Source organism: Ictalurus punctatus, chromosome 4 (assembly GCF_001660625.3).
Source record: "Ictalurus punctatus breed USDA103 chromosome 4, Coco_2.0, whole genome shotgun sequence".
Taxonomy (NCBI): Eukaryota; Metazoa; Chordata; class Actinopteri; order Siluriformes; family Ictaluridae; genus Ictalurus; species Ictalurus punctatus.
This window is the reverse complement of record NC_071284.1, coordinates 32,515,917-32,539,420: the sequence shown is the minus strand read 5'-3', so window position 1 is coordinate 32,539,420 and position 23,504 is coordinate 32,515,917. Positions and strand designations below refer to the sequence as shown.

Below are 23,504 nucleotides of genomic sequence, written 5' to 3'. Positions count from 1 at the left end.
CCGGGCTGTGGATCTGCGAATGACATATGCCACTCGCTCCAGTTTACTCTGTGGTTGTGTCCTGTAGTAAGCCTCAGAGTATTCCACACAGATCCCCTCCACTTGCGCAGCTTTTAGGAATGATGCCATTCCAAAATTTCCATAATCTGAGTCACTACGAACTGCTCCTATCCATGTCCAGCCAAAATGCTTGACCATTCTTGCCAGTGCAGCTGCTTGGTGTTGGTCACTAGGTATGGTCCTAAAAAAGGTAGGATAGTGATGCTTATCACTCAGACACGCACAGGTTGCGTAGTGACTCACCTGAAATTGCAACAAAGCCAGTGCAAGAAATGAGAATCATTGGGTGAATAGACTGTACTAGTGCAAATTATGGACATTATTACTTTAGACAACTAAAACATTAGACAACATATCTGAATTTACATGGCACCACATTTAATAAATCTTTACATAATTCCTCTGATACCATCTCACCAAAAGCTTTCTGTACCAAGTTATTTACTGTTTTATTTATTGACGTAGACTCCAGTCTCAGCAAACAGTCAGAGGTATAACTGTTCTTAAGTTTCCCACAATGGGTAAGTCTGACAGAGGATGTTGCGTTTCTTATGCATTTAAAAATGCAGCTGCAGCAAAAGGAATTTTTCATCCTATTTACTTCAAGAGAAAGTGAGGAAACAACTGTTTATAGTTCCTATAACATAAGTGATTTTAAGAGCTAACTTGGAAAAATGCAATTGTTGACAAATTGCTTTGGCATAAGATGAATAGAACACTTCATGATGTGCAGATATTCAGTAGGAGCCATCACGTTGTATACCTTCCATAAATATGTGTGTGTGTTTCTTGCAGGTGCCACAGAATGTGTCCAGTGTCCTCTCTACTACTGGTCCAATGCTGAATACTGGTCCAAGCATACTGCTTATCCTTTCTTCAGGGTCAGGGGGAACCTAGAGCCTATCCCAGGGAGCATCGGGCACAAGGTGGGGTACACCCTGGACAGGGTGCCAATCCAGCGCAGGGCACAATCACATACACACTCACACACCCATTCATATACTATGGACACTTTGGACACGCCAAACAGCCTACCATACATGTCTTTAGACTGGGGGAGGAAACCAGAGTACCCGGAGGAAACCCCCACATCACAGGGAGAACATGCAAACTCCGCACACACAGGGCCTCGGTGGGAATCGAACCCCCGACCCTGGAGGTGAGAGCAAACGTGTTAACCATTAAGCCACCATGCGCTAGTTTGATGTTCATGTCCAGTAAATGCAAACGGATGTGCAGTAAAGTTTATTTTGTGAAATTTAATGACAAACTCATGGACAAACAGGCTATTGTTCTATTTAAATTTGGCAATAGCTTGATTAAAAATAATAATCAGAGTCAGAAAGAGGCATAACGACTCAGTGTCAGAGATCAGAGAATCACAATTTTTATTTACTATATTACAATATATCTGCATATAGCCATATATGTTCCATGCATTTAATTAATGACCCGGTATATACACATGCAGCTTATAAGCTTTCACATATTGATCACTCGAACTCAGTTACTGTTTATAAAGAGTGATGTACACATCAATATCTAATTGGAAATGGAAAGAGGGCATACAGTTCAGTAAATGTTCATTAGAACCAGCGTTTAAGAATGGTTTTCATTTTTGGTTTAAAAAAATATTATAAAAAAAACTAACATGTAGTGTGTGGATATTAAAATTCCATTTTAATTCAGCAGGAATTCTTGTAGTAATGGTGTGCATGTAAAAACTTTAATAAAGCTGACCCTATACATGTTAAAACAACCTTATACTAGTGGTGTATTACAGAGGCTGCTGCAAGCATAATCATATTTATTATTTGACTGTACACTTTAAATTTTCACAAATTAAACATAAAAAAAAATTGATTATCATAAAAGAACATTGGTGAGGTTTGGAAACTATGTGCACATAAGCATCATACATTGTGACAAACTGCTGGACCTTCATGTTAAGTTTGCTTTTTATTTGAGACTCTCAAAGTGCCTTAGAGGGCACTTTACCCATAAGGTGCTTCTTGGTATTCTCCTCAGGCCTAAAAATGATTATGAAACATTTGGGAGCAAAAATACAAATAATCAAACCAAAGCTTGAAGCCAGAATAGCAAATATTTCAACAGCTACAGTGAACTTTCCAGGAGAACTGACATAAGCAGGAATAAACGTGATCCAAACTGCACAGAATATGAGCATGCTGAATGTGATGAATTTGGCTTCATTAAAGTTATCTGGCAACTTCCGTGCCAGAAAAGCCAAAATAAAGCATAAAAGTGCCAAGACTCCTATATATCCCAGCACAGCCCAGAATCCTATAGCTGAACCTAAGCCACATTCCAAAATAATTCTTTCCTTGTAATGTTTAAGATTTTTAAAGGGGAAAGGAGGTGATATTTCCAACCAAAGCACACAAATAAGAACCTGAATAAGAGTGAAGACAAGAACACTGATTCTCTGCTGTGGAGGTCCAAACCATTTCATGACATTACTTCCTGGAAGTGTAGCCCTAAAGGCCATTAACACAACTAATGTTTTCCCCAGAACACAGGAAATGCAGAGGACAAAGGTGACTCCAAACGCTGTGTGGCGCAGCATACAGGACCACTCAGAGGGCTGTCCAATGAAAGTAAGTGAACAGAGGAAACACAGAGTCAGAGAGAAGAGCAACAGAAAACTCAGTTCAGAATTGTTGGCCCGGACAATCGGAGAAGTCCTGTGCTTGTAAAAGACAGCAGCCACACACACAGCCATGAAGGCTCCAGCGATGGAGAATACTGTAAGGATGATGCTGAGAGTGTCATCCCAGGACAGGAACTCAACAGGCTTGGGGAGGCAGCTCTCTCGCTTGGGGTTGGGCCAAAACTCAGGAGGGCAGCGCAAACAATCTAAAGAGTCTAAAATAAATAGAATCATATGATAAAGACTTCATGATAGATATTTTAGTAGTAAAAGGTGAAGTTGGAAACATGACTCTCTCCAACAAAACCATACACAAGCATTGTATTTCTAACTGCAACTTTACTTTCAGACCTCTATAGGTCCTTTAAAGTCTACTTTTCATTTTCTTAAGTTCCTCATATTATATAAATAACTTTTAATTTGTATTATTACCCCTGGCTTGCTCCCCATAAACTGTACTTTTAAATAAATCTCTGTTTTTTTGCTGGGCCGCCTAGAGGGCCAGCCTACAAGACCCATTTTTACAATTGTACACATATGCAAGAGGAGTCCAGCTAACAGAATTTCAATCTTGCTACCCTTAGCTAGCAAGCAGTATGTAATACTAGGAACACTCACTGATACACAGTACATTCATCTGTTGAGCCTTGTGTGACCATGCAGACAATGGTGGTCCTGCAAAACTAGTCTTGCCTAGTTTCACTGTTTTATTGTTTCCTTATTTCTACTGCTAAACCAATACAAATAAAATATCATTGATTGATTTATGGCCCATTGAGAATCATAACTATTTTCTTAGTGACTTTATTACACTATTAACATTTGAGGTGTATACAGGACTTTCCTTGGATGGAACGCTGTGGGATTAGTACATGGATTACATGGATTAGTACAGTACAACCCTGCTGTGACTATGTGAAGCAGCAATGAAGACAGAATGGAGTAAAGCATATATTCAGTCATGAACTGACAAAAACTAGATATCTTATGCAGAATGAGAACTAAGGCAAAAATAAATGAGTCTACAACGTTATGTACAATGATACATAACCTGACTTGTTGCTGATCTCTCCTTCAGCACATGGTATACAGTCAAAACAGCAAACAGGCCTTCGCTTCTGTGCAGCTTTTCTGGTGCCTGGGGGACAGCTCTCACTGCACACAGATACTGGTACCTAGCAAGACACAAAGGCACAAATGCAAATCCCATATTATATTGAAAAATTCCCAGCATTGTAAACCCCACAATACTGCAGTGTACCATTTAATTAACTGAACAATCGAATAAATTATATAAAATTTAACAGTTCTGTGAGAACTGGAGAACTGCTTTGTAGTCATGGTAGTTATATGGTAGTCCCTAATTTCTCCATCTGGGGATTAATAAAGTATTATCTTATCTTATCTTATCTTATCTTATCTTATCTTATCTTATCTTATCTTATAATGTACCTCTGTCTGTCCTCCAACCCAGCTGATATTTCTGCTCATTCTGAACTCCTGTCCTCTTGGTCTGGATGAATCATACTGTCCCACTGTGACAAAATCCAAATTGCCATCTTCCTTAAACTGCCAGTTTATGAGCTCATAGACAGCAGGAGGATCTCCATTAGAATCAAATGAGACCTGAAATCCATTTCTTGTAGTGAAGTTTACTTTTTTGAGCTGGTCAAATATCTGCAGAAAGAATTTCATGAAATGTCACTGCACAGTGTGACTTTGTCTAAATACAGATAATATGTTTTACTTGGAAACCACAACTAGTGTTGAATACATGACTGAATATAAACATGAATAAATACTAATATCAAGATAAATATATTAATATATTCAGATAGTTATGCATCCTCATGACTTAAAGCTTTTCAATTAAGCAAATTTATACCTGCCATGGTGAAAATTTTATATTCTTGTTGCACAGTGTGTCATTGCAGATTAGTTCATGGATGGCGTGCGCTATGGCATATGTTGCTTTGTATACCATGTTAGTGACGCGTAACTGAGACGTGTCTGAATATGGGTTCTGGAGTGTGTGAATATCCTCACTGCCATCACATTCTCGCACACCTTCTGTGATGTCTGTCTGCTCTTTAAGATGACAGCTGAATGAGCTTTCCCAAAATTCTTTTAACAGGGGTGATTTCAGTGCTTGGGCTGGAGTTAGGTCTAAAAGAAACTCACGAAGTCCAGGAATAACTGACTGGGGAACACCAAACCCTATTGCACCGGTGCACATTTTATACCGCAGAAAATCAGGATCAGTGATCCATGATTCACTTCCAATCCACTGAAGTGGAGGTAGTGGCTGCCGTGCCAGTTCTTCCAAGAGAAATCTCATATCCCCTGTGTGCATAAACGCAACTAGAACGCGGGCTGTTGATCTGCGGATCACGTTCGCTACTCTCTGCAATTTATTGAGTGACTGTGTCCGGTAATAGACCTCAGAATACTCCACACATATCCCCTCCTCATGTGCAGCCTTTAGGAATGATGCCATTCCATTATTTCCATAGTCTGTGTCGCTGCGCACTGCTCCAATCCATGTCCAACCAAAATGCTTGACCATTTTTGCTAGCGCACCTGCTTGGTGGTGGTCACTAGGTATGGTCCTAAAGAAGGTAGGATACTGATGCTTATCACTTAGACAAGCACAGGTCGCATAGTGACTCACCTAAAATTTAGACAGTATAAGAAAAAAACAAGAGAAAATAGAAAGTGATGTAAGTAACCTTATTCAATCCTTTTTTTTTCCTTACTAGTCATAATAGTGTGCATTTCTATGTTTTATTACCTGCATACATAACACTGTATAGACTACAGAGAGATACAATAGAGACGAAATATAGTAAATATGAGTCATTATTTTAACCTGTGGGATTCTAAAAAGACCGAGCACTCTGGCTATGCTGATTGACTGTGTGGAAGCAGAATCTCCTATGACAGCTGTTACAGCAGCAACTGCAGATTGTGTACAGGAATTGGAGTTGTTGAAAACCGGCTCCAAACCATTTGCAAGCTGAAATGCAACTTTTATTGCCATAGGCACAGTGGAGCACGAATCATGTATCTGGTATCCTAATGTGATGTCTGGTAGGAGATCTGTTCTGTTGTTAATCTCATGGATGGTAAACTCCATAGCACGGGCAAAGCGCAGTTCCCTGTAATCCATGCTGTTAAAACAGAGTAAGATATAAAAACAGTATGATATAAAAGCGACATAATAATATCTGCTATTTGTACATTTTCAGGTTAATCACAAAATTAATAAACTCATGACAGAATAATTAAGAACATAACAAACAAAATGTTTTCAATATTAATTTGTTAAATAATCTTTTTTTAAATTTTTTTTTTATTTTATTTTATTTATTTCTAACAAAATCCCTTGTTGTTGTTCAATCAACACACCAACCTTCCAGAGCACTGTAGCTGGGATGGCAGCCTGGTGTAAGTAATTTGTTCTGATTTTGTGTAGTAATGAATAGTGAAAATCCCTCCAATTACAAAGTCTCCATTCATAAATATACCAGGTTGCTGAGGAACAGTCCATAGCCGGCAGCTGAGTGTGTTAGCTTGACATGCTGCAGGGTTGAGCACAGTTATCCACAGAGCTGGTACAAATAGCACCAGGCTGGAAAAGAACTGCATGGCTGAATCTGTGGCTCTCACTTCTCACTGATGGCCAGAAACAGTGTTTTAAATTCACAGTGCTTTAAATAGTCATCTTGCTGTGATGCACTGGGAGTGAGAGGAGTGGTTATGTATTTATCAATCCTAATAACAGAGATTTTTGTTATATTTTTCTGGGATATAGTATAATATCACTAAAGAAAATACACCAATATGCTATACTGTCAAAGCTTATGAGTAAGTGGAGGGATGCCATATTCTGGTTAGTTTAGTGCAGCAGAAAAAGCAAAGGCATGGTTAATGTTCCTGAATGTTCCTTGGCTCTGGACCAGGATCTGAAGGACACCATGGGTGAAGTGCCTTTTTAGCCGTTGGGCAGAATTTGACTGTAAGGTATTTAAAGGTGTATTTTGCTAAAGCTATTCCCTTTGGTCCATTGGCTTTAGACCAGGGCATCAAGCTCAGTTTCTGCCTGACCCACCTCACCATTTTTGAGCTCTTTAAGCTTAGGCTATTATGCTTTTTAAATATAAGTTTAACAAAATTGTATTAATTCACACAATAGCTTCTTTACAGTAGTAGAAGTAAGGAAGAAATCAAACAAACATGTTGTGAGTCTCTCACCTTTCTTGTCTTTGCTCCCTATCAAATTCTGTTTAAAAATGTAAGTAACTATACTGGATGATTTGGGCATTTGGCAAATCATTATATCAAAGGTCATTATATCAACGGACATTTAACAACAGCGGCGTTTCTAAAGTGCAATCAGACCAGGTGCAAAAATGCATAGATTATAACTGTTTCATTAAATATCATTTACCGCTGGTCTGTAGCCACACAGACATCAGTCTGAGGCAGCACCTTCAGCCCACAGGTCTGCCATGGCTCCAGACCCTACACCTGCTAATGGGACCAGCATGGCCTCCAGGTCCTGGAAATAGCCACTACATTGATGTGTACATCATCATACCTCCTGCCAGTAGATGTCACCACGCCTCCAGTTCAAAACATGCCATTCTACCATGGAGGCTTCCTTCCTTTTCATGCCACAGGAGCAGTTCATTATAAATGAGATTCTGTGACAATGTACCCTCCATGTATAGATTTACATTAAACCTAGTGAAATTTTAAGCCAAGGGTGTCAAATATATGACCCACAGACCTGAAGGCCAGACAAATGAATTTAGAATCCATGTTCTGAATTAAAATTGTCCTGTGGATCATAATTTAATCGAAAGATTTGGGGAAAATATATATATATATTTTTTTAAATTCAGTTGTCACTAGGTGAAAGTCATCAAGTGGTGGACCGAGTCCAGAAGTGACTCTTTCAGTGACTATTTCAGAGGACTGAACTAAGTATATTTTTTTTTTAATAAAATAACAAAACCAATAAACATACGACTATATTTCATCAAACTGTAGTTTTTCACTGATGCAGATTTGGTTACAGAATTTATGAGAGAGATAAGAGAGGTTTTTGATACTTTGCTCAATGGGAAACAAAAAGATGAAGTCAAAGACAAAATAAAATCGATCATACGGTCAGCTACCACAGTTTCTATTATTATCTTCAAATTGTTTAATATTATATTATTACTTAAATATTTTTTAAATTCTAAAAAGACTTCCCTTTACTATTATTTTATCATGAGACGTCTTACTGTACCATCCATGTTGAATGCAAATTTCACTATCCAAGATTTCACCATTCATTTCCATTTCCAGTGGAAAAAAATAAGCTATCATCACTCTTCAACTTTAGAAAGAATTAAGTAAAAACTACCTTGCCTATGTTTGTTAAATGACAGCTCAGTAAACAACTTTTCATTCATTCGCTGATTCAATTTTAGTAAGCTTTATCCTGGTCAGTGTCTGGTTGGGGAATGTTCCACACTGTGTTTTAGCAATACCACAAGTATTGTGTAAATTTACATTGCATACATGATCCACAGATCAGTAGCACAAGTTATAATACCATTTATGGCATCAGGTGACATGAAGCTTTCTTCAGAGGAGATATCATGGCAGCCGAGTGGTCAGAGATCAGAGTGATGCAACTTTCTCATGTTTAGCAAAGAATTTATCTAGAATATCTTAGCTTGTAATTCAGACAGAGTGCACACAATTGTGATAATTAAAGTTTATTTGATATTTTCATTTTCAACATGGTGAAAATTCTTACATACATTGCTGTGGTTAAGTATGTTTTATTTCAGCAAAAATTCTATAAGATTTCCATGTGTTTCCATCATAATTAAATGTTATGTAAGGGCTTCAAAGAGCCTTAGAAGGCACTTTACCCATAAGGTGCTTCTTGGTATTCTGATCTGGCTTGAAAACAATTATAAAACATTTTGGAGCAAAAATACAAATAATCAGACCAAAGCTTGAAGCCAAAATAGCAAATATTTCAACAGCTACAGTGAACTTTCCAGGAGAGCTGACATAAGCGGGAATAAAGGTGATCCACACAGCACAGAATATGAGCATGCTGAATGTAATGAATTTGGCTTCATTAAAGTTATCAGGCAGCTTCCGAGCTAGAAATGCTAAAATAAAACACAAAAGTGCTAGGACTCCTATATATCCCAGTACAGCCCAGAATCCTATAGCTGAACCTAAGCCACATTCCAAGATAATTCTTTCCTTGTAGTGTTTTAGATTTTTGAAAGGGAAAGGAGGTGATATTTTTAACCAAACCACGCAAATAAGGACTTGTATGAGAGTAAAAGAAATCACACTGAATCTTTGTTGTGGAGGTCCAAACCATTTCATGACATTACTGCCTGGAAGTGTAGCCCTGAATGCCATTAACACAACTAATGTTTTCCCCAGTACACAGGAGATGCAGAGGACAAAGGTGACTCCAAACGCTGTGTGGCGCAGCATACAGGACCACTCAGAGGGTCGACCAATGAAAGTAAGTGAACAAAGAAAACACAAAGTCAGAGAAAAGAGCAGCAGAAAGCTCAGTTCAGAATTGTTGGCCCTTACAATAGGAGAGGCCCTGTGCTTGTAAAAGACAGCAGCCACACACACGGCCATGAAGGCCCCAGCGATGGAGAACACGGTCAGGATGATGCCCAGAGTTTCATCCCAAGACAAGAACTCAACAGGCTTTGGGAGGCAGCTGTCTTGCTTGGCATTGGGCCAAAACTCAGGAAGACAATGCAAACAATCCAAAGAGTCTGCAAGGTTTAAAAAGAGAGAACCATTAAAATTCACTTCTAGTGATTCTAGTGCACATAACAGGAAATCAATAAACTAGATTATGACTGACATAAAAACAAAATAGAGCCATACTTAAAGGAAATTACTTTTTTATAGAGCTTAACAATCAAAGGAAAAATTAGGTTGATTAGTAAACTAGTTCAATTCTCTCTCTTCTCTCTCTTTCCCCACTTGTCAGAATGCTTCCGCATGAACTACCTTCCCGTCTCTTCCCCACTACTCATAGGTTCATATAATTTAGTTGTGATACACAACCTGTCTTGTTACTGATCTCTCCTTCAGCGCATGGTATACAATCAAAACAGCAAACAGGCCTTTGTTTCTGTACAGCTTTCCTGGATCCTGGAGGACAGCTCTCACTGCACACAGACACTGGCACCTACAAAAGCAGCAGAGGAAGCCTCACGTGCAAATGCTTCATAGGATTATTTTTTATTTTTATGATTAAAACCTTAGTTGTGTATGTATGTATATTTTTATTTACAAAAAAAAAAAAACATTTTTAAGTGGATCACTTGGAGCAAAATATTCAGAAAAGCAGCCAATAAGAGTCCAGCGTAAGTGGGAACTCCTTTAATACTGTTTAAAAAGCATCTCAGGGGAATACCTCAAGAAATTTGTCGAGAAAATGCCAAGAATAAATTTCTGGAAATTCTAGGCAAAAAGGGTGTCTACTTTGAAGGTGCTAAAATACAAAATTATTTTGGATTTTTTTATCACAACATAATTCCCATAGTTCCATTTGTGTTATTCCAGAATTTTCGATGACTTTATTATTATTTTAAAATGTGGAGAAAAAAAATAATAAAGAATGAGTATGTCTAAATGTTTGACCGGTAGTGTGTATATATATATTTTGCAGAGGTTTTTTTTTGTGATTGTTGCGGCCAAAAATGCTTGATTTTGCTGTGGATCTTTAAAAATTTGCGATGCAATTTGCAGAGATTTTTGTGCTTTTTTTTTGCAGAAAATTACTTGAACTGGCGAAATTGCACTGGTATAAAATTGTTTTGTCTTTCACAGTGATGTTTGTTTTCAATTGCAAAATTTTAGCAGTACTCATGTCCGTCGCATGTGACTCATAAAGGATTTTGACTGAATCCACATTGTGATGACGTCACATGATGCATCTTAGCCCAAATCTGCAGAAAGTCTGTGGAAAATCCACTGTAATTAAAAAAAATATATATAAGATCTTTCCAATATTGTGGAGTTTGCTTGATTTTTGCATTCATTTCTTAAAATCACTAAATCAAGTACAGACGAGACATATATCTATTTCCATACTATGATGTTTATGCTGTAAACAAGGCAGCAGTAGTATATCTAAAGTATTTGACATATACACATATTATACACATATACACACACATACATATATACATATATACATGTACATTTTATATATATATATAAATGTACATGTGTATATGTATATATGTATGTGTGTGAATATATATATATATATATATATATATATATATATATATATATATATAATGTTGACCAATTTGCCAGTGTCCTATTACAAAAAAAGAGGATTTAGTGTCACAGTTGTTTGGATTTCATCGAAATATGATCCTGACAAAAGAAATTATGAAAAAAAAGTTGGTAGCCAGATCAATAAGTATCAATATTTGAAATTACAGATTACAATAATGCAAAATTGAGTGTTTTTAGTGCACTTGCATATGTGACATTGACACAAGGAAAAAAAAACATGAGATGTTTGGGCACAAGGAAAACTTGAGGAGTTTGAAAACCTCTGCTTTAGTCAGCGTACTTGTTATACTGTACCTCATTCTGCCCTCCAACCCAGCTGATATTTCTGCTCATTCTGAACTCCTGTCCTCTTGGTCTGAATGAGTCATACTGGCCTACTGTGATAAAATTCAAAGCACCATCCTCCTTAAACTGCCAGTTTATGAGTTCATAGACAGCTGGAGGATCTCCATTAGAATCAAATGAGACCTGAAATCCATTTCTTGTAGTGAAGTTTACTTTTCTGAGCTGGTCAAATATCTGCAGGCAAAATTTCATTAAAATGCACACCATGGTTAAATCATTTAGAGCTGCAACAGCAAATCGATTATGAAAATCGTTGTCAAAGAATGTCATTATCGATTAGTTGATCTGCGCACGGCATAGGGCACATTTACTCATCACGTTACTTCGTTTACAAAAACACGCATCGGAGAGTACAGACCAAGTTGTGTCCCAAATGACGTACAGTATTATACACGTACACTATGCACTATATACTCTACCGTCCCGTGTATGAATTTTAGAAGGGTAGTATGGTAGTGTAGTGTCAATTCTGTCGTTTATAATAATGGGAGCTATCTATTACTAACGACGCTACGTTGAGCCCCACTTGCAATGTAGATGCGGTGATAGACAGTGGGAGTGCAAGTAAGACTGGTCTAATTAAAACTCTACGATCAAAATAAACATAAGCAAAACAATATGCCTTGTTGTTGTCAGCACGTTTACATGGACAACAATAATCCAGTATTAAGACAACACTCTGATTAAGAAACTATTATATAAACAGCGATTTTTGATTACCTTAATCTGACTAGTCATACTCTAAATAAACACAAATCGAATTAAGATATATTGAGTATTCCTTTTTAACTTACATTATGGAAGTGCATTATAGACATATACACAATTAATCACACTATTGACGTTGTGTTGGAGTTTTCACCACATTATGCTATAGGACACACACACATGACAGTGCTCAACCATTTGCCGGTAAACAAGAGAGTAGTCTATTTGCACATGCGGCATGTCAAATAATTAACCGCGCTTGCAGCTTTCGTAAAATTAAAAATGAAAAACTGTAACCCAAAACTGTATACGGTCCCATAACGAGATACGAGAAATTCTGGAGGGAATGTCGGACGACGTGACGTGGGGACATAATGACATGTGCCATTAATCGATCTATGTTCTACAACATGTAAAACAGGAACATGGAAGGAATATTCTAAAAGTGACTCATGTGAACACCTTAATCAGAATATTGTCTGCCTTATTGTCAGAATAAGGTCAATAATTAGATTACTGCTGTCCATGTAAATGTAGTCATTGAGTACCAGAAACTATACGGTGCAGTGAACGGGAGATTTTATTATTAGTTTAGAAGTGTAGGTTAATTATCAGTGCAATAATATATAAATACTTACACACACATAAACACACACACACACACATGCACACACACACACACACACACACATATATATATATATATATATATATATATATATATATATATATATATATATAAACATATATATATATATGAGTAAAATAAGCATATTTGCTCAAAGGTTTATATAAATAATATAGTAGCTTTATAAACCTCTGAGAAAATATCAATTCCGCTTATCTCACTAGTTTTTTTTTTTTTTTTTTTTTTTTTTTTTTTTTAATAAAATAAACTGGAACATTATAATGAAGCTTTTCTTTGTACCTGCCATGGTGAAAATTTTATATTCTTGTTGCACAGTGTGTCATTACAAATAAGTCCGTGGATGGCGTGCGCTATGGCATATGTTGCTTTGTACACCATGTTAGTGATGCGCAACTGAGACGTGTCTGAATATGGGTTTTGCAGCGTGTGCATGTCCTCACTGCCATCACATTTTCGTGCGCTCTCTGTGTTGGCTATTGTCCCTTTAAGGTAACAGCTGAACGAGCTTTCCCAAAATTCTGTTAATAGGGCCGATTCCGATGCTTTAGCTGGAGTTAGAGCCAAAAGAAACTCACGAAGGCCAGGAATATCCGACCGGGGAACGCCAAATCCTATTGCGCCGGCGCACATGTTATACCGCAGAAAATCAGGATCAGTGATCCACGTTTCACTTCCAATCCACTGAAGTGGAGGTGGTGGCTGTCGTGATAGCTCTTCTAAAAGAAGCCTCATGTCGCCTGATTGCATAAACGCTACTATAACCCGGGCTGTTGATCTGCGGATCACGTTTGCCACTCGCTCCAGTTTACTTTGCGGCTGTGTCCTGTAGTAGGCCTCGGAGTACTCCACACAGATCCCCTCCGTTTGCGCAGCCTTTAGGAATGATGCCATTCCGTAATTTCCATAATCTGTGTCGCTGCGCACTGCTCCAATCCATGTCCAGCCAAAATGCTTGACCATTCTTGCCAGTGCAGCTGCTTGGTGTTGGTCACTAGGTATGGTCCTAAAGAACGCAGGGTACTGATTCTTATCACTCAGACATGAGCAGGTCGCATAGTGACTCACCTAGAATTCAGGCAGTGCAAGAAAGAAGAAACATTAGCTAAAAAGCCTGATTTAATACTTATTATTTTATTTATTTTTTAAAATATATATTATGCTGATATATTGTCATATTTTGGCTAAACTATTAGATCACAATTTCAATGCGGGCAACAAATATAAACAATTTCATTGCGCCATGCTGGAGAGAGACAGCAGGTTATTATAATTTTCACCTGTGGAATTCCAAAAAGACCGAGCACTCTGGCTATGCTGATTGACTGTGTGGAAGCAGAATCTCCTATGACAGCTGTTACAGCGGCATCTGCAGATTTTGAGCAGAGATCAGTGTAGTTGAACACCGGCTCCAAACCATTTGCAAGCTGAAATGCAACTTTAATTGCCATAGGCACAGTGGAGCACGAATCATGTATCTGGTATCCTAATGTGATGCCCGGAAGAAGGTCTGTTCTGTTGTTGATCTCGTGGATGGTGAACTCCATTGCACGGGCGAAGCGCAGTTCCCTAAAATCCATCCTGTTAGGAAACAGTTAGGCAGGTAAAAAAATAACTGAAGACAAGAATATATACTATGTTCATTTATTTATGTTAAGATTTTTAAATAAAAATAAATAAACTAATAAACATATAACTATATTTTATGTAAAAAAAAAATACATTAAAAAAGAAAGTAATTTAAATTTAAATAATATGAAATATAAATGTCTGGTAAACATTAATAACAATAATAATAATAATAATAATAATAATAGTTGTTATTATTATTATTATTATTATTATTATTATTGTTATTATTATTATTATTAGAAGAAGAAGAAGAAGAAGAAGAAGAAGAAGAAGAAGAAGAAGAAAAATAACTTTTAAACCCTTGCTTTCTTTGCTATGCATTCCACACACACCCAGAGCACTGTAGCTGTGATGGCAACCTGGTGTAGGAAATTTGCTCTAATCTTATGGAGTCATGGATGGCAAAAATCCCTCCAAGCACGAAGTCCCCATTCATAAATATATCAGGTAACTTAGGATCAGTCCTCAACCTGCAGAAAATCGGGTTAGCTTCACATACTATAGGGTTGAGCACATTTACCCACATAGTTGACATAAATAACATCAGACTGGAAATGAGCTGCATGATAGTATCTGTGGTTCTCGACACTCTGTAGGCCAGGACAGCTTCCTCGCGGTGCTTTAAATAGCTGTCTTGCTTCAGTGCACTGTAACAGTGGGTGTTAACTTGTCACAAGGGGTGTGGGTGTATTCAGTGTTTATAACAATATTGACAGTAACTTTTTTTATGCCACATAAAAAACATAGCTCAGTAAAAGTATTCTACATCTGACCCGTGGTATCACTATGACACATTATGAAAGCATAAATGTAATGAAACTCGTCACTGTAAACCTCAACAGAAGAAGCAAATTGAAAATTAATGATTGATTATTTATACTCATATAATTCAAATTAATTAAACTCTTCTTCATTTCTGATTCTTACCATGTGTTCAAATGAAACTTAAATATATCAGAATCAGTATATATATATATATATATATATATATATATATATATATATATATATATATATATATATATATATATATATATATATGCACAGTTAAAAATGTGGCTTTTAGATCATTTGGAATTATTTCCTGTTTTTCTATGATTAGTTCTGGTTTTGTAAAATATTCTGATTTTATGGTTAATGGACCCATTATTTATACATTTAAGATCAATTTAATTGATCTTATATTAATTTAATTAAGTATTTGTTCACTTCTGATGCACACATGTCTGTTCCTAGGATCATACACTAAAAAACACTGGGTTAAAAACAACCCAAATTATTATTTTTATAGTAACCCATCAAGTTGTGTTGTTAATTTTAACCCAGAAAATGGGTTGTTTTTCAACCCAAAGCGTTGTGTGCAGTGGTGAGTGGTCCACTTGGGTCCTCCTGAAGTCAACAATCATCTCTTTAATCTTATCAACATTAAGAGATAGATAATTGTCTCTACACCATTGTGCAAGCTGGTTCACCTCCTTACTCATCATTGTCCCAGAGCAAGGCCTTTAACCCTCAATGGCTCAGATGTATGAAAGAGATAAAAGTAAGTCATTCTTGATGAGGGCATCTGCCAAAATGCCATAAAAATGCCATGAATGTGTAGCAGCCCAAGGTCACGTAGCTCTTCCTGAGCTTTGTTCGCCAATATCCAGAAAAAGTTGGTGATGACAAACACGTTCACCAGTGCTTCCAATGTACATCTCTTTCAAAATTATCCCAATTGGTGTAGGCTACACATAACATGCACAATATTTATCCTTTTAGTATCTGATTCAGCAGTGTTGTGTCAGGGACATATGAATTGCATACATGCCTCACCCTGTAAAGTGATGCTACCACCTAAATAGGGACAGGCTGAGTGGCTCTTAGAGGACCAATACTGATATTCTCAATCCATCCAGACTTCTGTGGGGTGTTGAAAATCTTCCAAGCAGATCACCATCTTTAACCGAAAATTTTAAGTCATTATGTAGCTTCACCATAGAGCTTAACAAATACCATTTGAAAAGTATTTCTCATTTCTGTCAAACCCAGACGATGTTCATAGCCCACTAAATAGCTGATTGTATCTCAGAACCTGGTCCCTGGATAAACTGGCTATTAATTAATTAATTTCGTCATGTTTTGGCTCCTTCCGGTACTTATTGGGTGTGCAGAAGCACCGCTTATAGTGAATTACCTGCTTGTTAAGTTAAATGGTTGATGTTCATCGATTTATCTATTTCCTACCATGAGACTGATGTCTTGCCTTAAGTAACAGGGAAACCTGTTGCCATCTTTCATATAATTTTGGTCTATCGGGCATCTAATGATAGGTTAAGCATCTTCTGGCATGTGACATGATTATAATCATCTAACATTAGCCATGCTTAATCATTCTATGCTTGTCAATCAGGTAGAAGAGTAAGACATACCCTTATTTTTGGGACATGTTGATAGGTAATCAACTGGCCAGGGGTTATGGTATGTAGGACAGAACAGGAAGTTTAAACTTGCTTTAGAAGAATGCCTTTAGAGTTGTTGAAAGGGGGGGGGGGGGGGGGGGGTTGTGGGATTATTTCTGGTTTTGTAATATATTCTGATTTTATGGTTAATGGATAAAACATCCAATAACCATTTATTTTTATTATATCCTGTCTCTTGGTCTCCTGATTTTCGGTCATTTTACTTCTGATGAAATGGCAGTGTTTTGATGGTCATTGTCAGAGATCAGTTGAGGTACTCAGTGGTTTTATTTAAGGAGGTGAACAGGACAAAGACACAATCCAAAGATGTGGTCAAAAAACATGCAAAAGTCAGGCGATGAGCAACAACATAAACAAGGGTAGGCAAGAGCAAAAACATGAACAGCAAAACTAGGTCAAAACCAGAGCAACAGTCAATGAATCAAAATGGCTTGGTATAGACTGGTACAAGAAACATAGACAGTATATTTCACAATGAGTATGAAAACTGAAAGTCTGTTTATACTTTGAGAGTGGTGGTGATTGAATCCAGGTGTATGTTACCAGTAATCTGGTGAGTGTGACCATGAGAGTTTGGGGCTGTGTTCGAAATCGTGTACAGTGACAGTACTTACTGCATTCGATTCAGTACCTACTGCTTGGCTGCTGATACAGTAAGTACTGATCAGTATAAGTGTGCAGCATGAATACAATCATGCTTCACCTGGCCGTTACCTACAACACAGTGACCTGCTGCCTTCTGCCATTTTTAATTGACAGCTCTTCTTCCATGCTAGTCCCATTGCCTTATGGGATAGCACAATGTCCCACAATTATTATTATAATAATAGTATTATACAGTAACTATTGTTTCTGTCACTGACACAATAGTATTATTACTGCTGTCTAACAACTTAAGCTCTATAGCATAATTGCTACTGCCACAGTGGCACTATTAGCCCATCTGTCATGTTGCTACCTAACATGCTGACCTTATTGTGGGACTACATGATCCCTCTGAAAGTCATTTGAGTTGTTTCTCTGCTAGGTGACAGAAAACTGCCACTATGTAAAGCAACCCTCAAGTTCTTTATCTATAAAGCAAAATGAGAGCTGACTGAGACCACTTTGTTTTCACAATGCACAAATCAAGTGGACCAAAAATGAAACACAAATTAACCATAATCAGACCAGTATGGTTCATTTGCTGTTTGCTATTCATGTGATGGTCTCAGTGATCTTTTGATTGTGCTTTACCCATAAGGTGTTTTTTGGTATTCTGATCTGGCCTAAAAATAATTATGAAACATTTGGGAGCAAAAATGCAAATAATCAAACCAAAACTTGAAGCCAGAATAGCAAATATTTCAACAGCTACAGTGTACTTTCCAGGAGAGCTGACATAAGCAGGAATAAAGGTGATCCAAACTGCAGAAAATATTAGCATGCTGAATGTGATGAATTTGGCTTCATTAAAATGATCAGGCAACTTCCGTGCTAGAAAAGCCAAAATAAAGCATAAAAGTGCAAGGACTCCTATATATCCCAGCACAGCCCAGAATCCTATAGCTGAACCTAAGCCACATTCCAGGATAATTCTTTCCTTGTAGTGCTTTAGATTTTTGAAGGGGAAAGGGGGTGATATTTTCAACCAAAGCACACAAATAAGGACTTGTATGAGAGTAAAAGAAATCACACTGAGTCTTTGTTGTGGAGGCCCAAACCATTTCATGACATTACTACCTGGAAGTGTAGCCCTGAATGCCATTAACACCACTATTGTTTTTCCCAGAACACAGGAGATGCAAAGGACAAAGGTGATCCCAAATGCTGTGTGGCGCAGTACACAGGACCACTCAGAGGGCCGACCAATGAAAGTAAGTGAACAGAGGAAACACAGAGTCAGAGAGAAGAGCAACAGAAAGCTCAGTTCAGAGTTGTTGGCTCTAACAAAAGGAGAGGCCCTGTGCTTGTAAAAAACAGCACCCACACACACAGCCATGAAGGCCCCAATGATGGAGAACAGTGTTAGGATGATGCCCAGAGTTTCATCCCAGGAGAGGAACTCAACAGGCTTGGGGAGGCAGCTGTCTTGCTTGGCATTGGGCCAAAACTCAGGAGGGCAGCGCAAACAATCCAAAGAGTCTAAGAGGTTAAAAAGTGGAAAGTTAGAAGCACATAATAGAAAAACCATAATGGAGCTTAACCTTATGAAGCACTTTTCAGGGAATTAAGACTCGTCTCCAACAAGACTCGTTTCTGATTTAACTTCACTTTCTTCAGTAGGACAAAATTACATTTTGAGTATTTTTAGTGTTTCTCTCACAAAACAACACCACATAATTATTTGATAAAACATTTGCATTATTTAAGTTAAAATGATTTTTAGCTCAATAACGATTACAGAACTAAGACGAGCACACTGTAGTGGGCTTGCATGGATTGCTAAAGTACAAATTTCTGTTACTACGCATTTTTTGTGCATTATTCACATTTGTAAAGGTAGATAACCAAAGAAATAACTGAGGGTGATTTAGTACTATGTACAGATACAGAACCCGTTATGTTACTGATCTCCCCTTCAGCACATGGTATGCAGTCAAAACAGCAGACAGGCCTTCTTTTCTGAACAGCTTTCCTGGTGCCTGGAGGACAGCTCTCACTACAGACAGACACTGGTACCTAAAATACATGAGTTAATAAAAAAAACATTCATCCATAACACACGCTAATACAGCAATTTATTGTATTCTATACTTTAACACATTTTACACAGAAAGGAAAAAAAGCCTTCATGGACAGAGTCAGATGTGTGGAAAACAATAATTGGCCCGGCTCTCCGTTCATACACATAGAATTTGAGAGCTCCTGCTTTATAGTCATCTGTGTTGTTATACAATACCTCAGTCTGTCCTTCAAACCAGCTGATACTTTTGCTCATTCTGAACTCTTCTCCTCTTGGTCTGGATGAGTCATACTGGCCCACTGTGACGAAATCCAAAGCACCATTTTTTTTAAACTGCCAGTTTATGAGTTCATAGACAGCTGGAGGGTCTCCATTAGAATCAAATGAGACCTGAAACCCATTATTTGTAGTGAAGTTCACTAGTTTGAGCTGATTGAATATCTGCAGGCATAAATTAATGAAAATAAGTTGAAAATATAGACTTAAATTTTCAGGATAGACAATGCAATTCACATGTAGCTCACAGCTACTGTTAAATATATTACTAAGAATATCACTTTCTTGTCATGATGCAATTAATACGAGTATAAATTTTAACATTTGCAAACAAGACACTAAAAATATTAGCTTACTTCATTAAGCAGGTAAGCTGGGGATCATGACTGATACGTTAAAAACAAATATTTTTAATAAATCTGCTTTATACCTGCCATGGTGAAAATTGAATGGTCTTATCACATTTGGTGCCATTACAAATCAGTCTGTGGATTGCGTGCGCTATGGCATATGTTGCTTTGTACACCATGTTAGTGATGCGCAACTGAGATGTGTCTAAATATGGGTTCTGGAGAGTGTGAATGTCCTCACTGCCATCACATTCCTGCATGCCTTCTGAGACACCTGTTCGACCTTTAAGGTAACAGTTGAATGAGCTCTCCCAAAGTTCTGTTAACAGGGGTGATTCTAATGCTTTGATTGGAGTGAGGTCTAGAAGAAATTCACGAAGACCTGGAATAACTGACCGGGGAACACCAAACCCTATTGCACCAGCACACATGTTATATCGTAAAATACCAGGATCTGTGATCCACGTTTCACTTCCAATCCACTGAAGTGGAGGTAGTGGCTGTCGTGATAGCTCCGCTAAAAGAATCTTCATGTCACCTGATGCCATAAATGCTATTATAACCCGGGCTGTGGATCTGCGAATGACATTTGCCACTCGCTCCAGTTTACTCTGTGGTTGTGTCCTGTAGTAAGCCTCAGAGTATTCCACACAGATCCCCTCCACTTGCGCAGCTTTTAGGAATGATGCCATTCCAAAATTTCCATAATCTGAGTCACTACGAACTGCTCCTATCCATGTCCAGCCAAAGTGCTTGACCATTCTTGCCAGTGCAGCTGCTTGGTGTTGGTCACTAGGTATGGTCCTAAAAAAGGTAGGATAGTGATGCTTATCACTCAGACACGCACAGGTTGCGTAGTGACTCACCTGAAATTGCAACAAAGCCAGTGCAAGAAATGAGAATCATTGGGTGAATAGACTGTACTAGTGCAAATTTATGGACATTATTACTTTAGACAACTAAAACATTAGACAACATATCTGAATTTACATGGCACCACATTTAATAAATCTTTACATAATTCCTCTGATACCATCTCACCAAAAGCAATACCATGAATGTACTGATATATATATATATATATATATATATATATATATATATATATATATATATATATATATATATATATATATAATATTTCTGACCTGTGGAATTCCAAAAAGACCAAGCATTCTAGCTATGCTGATTGATTGTGTGGAAGCAGAATCTCCTATGATAGCAGGCACATTGGCTGATGCATATTCAGAACATTGAAACATAGTTTCATTGAAAACTGACTCAAAGCCATTTGCAAGTTGAAATGCAACTCTAATTGCCATTGGCACAGTAGAGCATGAGTCATGTATCTGATAGCCTAAAGTAATGCCTGGGAGGAGATCTGCTCTGCTGTTGATCTCATGGATGGTGAACTCCATGGCACGGGCAAAGCGCACTTCCCTGAAGTCAATGCTGTTAGGAAAGAGTAAAAGAAGACAAAGCAACCTTTGATACAATGATGAGGTTCTGTTGATCTACTGAACATTTCAGGTGTCACAAAAAAATTAAATAAATTCAAGTCTAATGTCAAGTTATTTCAAACAGAATCCCCTGCTTTCTGTGCTATTCACTCCACACATACCCATAGCACTGTGTTCGGGATGGCAGCCTGGTGTAAGTAATTTGCTCTGTTCTTGTGTAATGATGAAAAGTAAAAATCCCTCCAATAATATAGTCTCCATTCATAAAAATCCCAGGCAACTGAGGGTCAGTCCATAGCCTGCAGCTGATTGGATTAGTTTTACTTGTTGCACAGATGACCTCAGTTATCCACAGAGCTGATAGAAAAGGCATCATACTAAAAACGAGCTGCATGGTAAGACCAGTGGCTCCCAGCACTCCAAAGACCAAGGCAGATGCCTAACAGTGCTTTAAATATGCATCTTGCCTTTATGCCTTCATAAGAAACTGAGTATAAAGGGGTGTGGTTATGTTTTCATTGTTAATTTGAATGATGACCATTAACTTTGTGGTGTGTCTTATTACATCCTGTATAAGCAGACCCAAGTTGCTGAAAATGTGAGTCTTTTATGCCCAATACACATGTATTATGGAACCACAAACCATATTTAGACTCCATTTAAGTTAGGAATAATCAAATAATTATGATTCTAAATATCTTCCTGGTGTTATTTGGTGTGATGGTGTGGCATGACTGACTGGAACTTTTTAATGTATATATTTCTTTGGTAGTTTTGAGATTTTGTTTACACCTATTCAAAACTAAACACTAAAATATGATCCCCATTATGGCAGAAACATGAGCAAACAGCTCTACAATTTTCTGTAAACTGTTAACACTACATAAAGGTTAGTTTGACTCCCTCATTACATATTTTTCCATTGTGAAGAGAGAAGTGTAAGCACTATGGCAAACCTTTTTTGTGAATTAGCTAACTGGCTTAGGCTTGTCATTTAAATAGAGCTGCACTGTGAGTTAATTTATCACACTGTCATGCAATTTTGTCTGTGAAGTGTGGTGCTTGAACATATGACTCTGGCCACAACTTATCGTACTACTAAAGGCTCACTCATACTTTCATCCGCACAGACACTTTGCATGTAGCAGAATATGGCAGTTCATAAAAGTAATTCTGCAAAACCGGTGTCAAAACGGTCAATAAATGAATAGGGACTGGAAAAAAAGGGGAGTACCAACAATGTCTGACACCCTCTACTAAAATGCAGTTATAACAGTGCAGTGTTGGTTGCTGTTACGATCTCTCCTTTAGATGGCACTGCCGCATGCGACGCGCATGTGCATGAGCCAGAGTGTGCGAGCGCTCAGCTAGCACATGCTCTTCGATTGTGAATGATGGTGACTTTGTTTACATCGGACACGTGCGTTTCTTGTGATTCTGTTCTGTCTTCTTCTTGTTTAGTCATTGGTTGTTTTCTGAAGGTGTCTCTACATTGTTTCTAGCTGTCTGTAACTACCTATCATTATGTTTATGATTTTTACTGATGTTTATGAGTATTGTCAGTTCACCTTTAGACGAAGTGGTCATGTTCTTTTTTCTTGTGTGTTAGAGTCTCTAAAGTAGTGTGGGGTCATTGATATTGTAATTGGGAACAGGTGTGTCTGATTAGGTTTCAACAGAAGGTGACATAACACTGTAGCTTTGGGAGTTGTAGTCGTCGGCCATGTTTGTAGTTTGTGATTCATTCTGGGAAATTGAGCCATTCTGAGTGACTGGTTTGCCGTGACATAACAGAGCAAACCCCCCCAGGGCACTTCTCCCAAAGCACCAAAAAAAACACTCCCTCCCTGGCCTTCTGG

At 37.7% G+C, this 23,504-nt stretch overlaps 3 protein-coding genes across 3 annotated transcripts; all 3 read right to left on the bottom strand.

Annotated features, from left to right (window-relative positions):
• Positions 1-2,032: 2,032 nt before the first annotated feature.
• On the bottom strand, positions 2,033-6,265 carry LOC124627210 (extracellular calcium-sensing receptor-like). Its single transcript, XM_047153615.2, has 6 exons — positions 6,144-6,265; positions 5,601-5,901; positions 4,617-5,402; positions 4,184-4,408; positions 3,783-3,906; positions 2,033-2,946 (listed from the first exon to the last, which is right to left on the bottom strand). Exons 1-6 carry the CDS (start codon positions 6,248-6,250, stop codon positions 2,033-2,035), a joined length of 2,457 nt encoding a protein of 818 aa, XP_047009571.2. The 5' UTR covers positions 6,251-6,265.
• Positions 6,266-8,498: 2,233 nt separating this feature from the next.
• On the bottom strand, positions 8,499-14,377 carry LOC124628114 (extracellular calcium-sensing receptor-like). The gene is made up of 5 exons (XM_047155259.2): positions 14,078-14,377; positions 13,080-13,865; positions 11,393-11,617; positions 9,851-9,974; positions 8,499-9,552 (listed from the first exon to the last, which is right to left on the bottom strand). The coding sequence occupies exons 1-5, from the start codon at positions 14,375-14,377 to the stop codon at positions 8,639-8,641; spliced, it is 2,349 nt and encodes a 782-aa protein (XP_047011215.2). The 3' UTR covers positions 8,499-8,638.
• Positions 14,378-18,104: 3,727 nt separating this feature from the next.
• LOC108264122 (extracellular calcium-sensing receptor-like) lies at positions 18,105-21,928 on the bottom strand. Its single transcript, XM_053678174.1, has 6 exons — positions 21,807-21,928; positions 21,334-21,637; positions 20,266-21,051; positions 19,776-20,000; positions 19,432-19,555; positions 18,105-19,018 (listed from the first exon to the last, which is right to left on the bottom strand). Exons 1-6 carry the CDS (start codon positions 21,908-21,910, stop codon positions 18,105-18,107), a joined length of 2,457 nt encoding a protein of 818 aa, XP_053534149.1. The 5' UTR covers positions 21,911-21,928.
• Between the last annotated feature and the right edge of the window lie 1,576 nt (positions 21,929-23,504).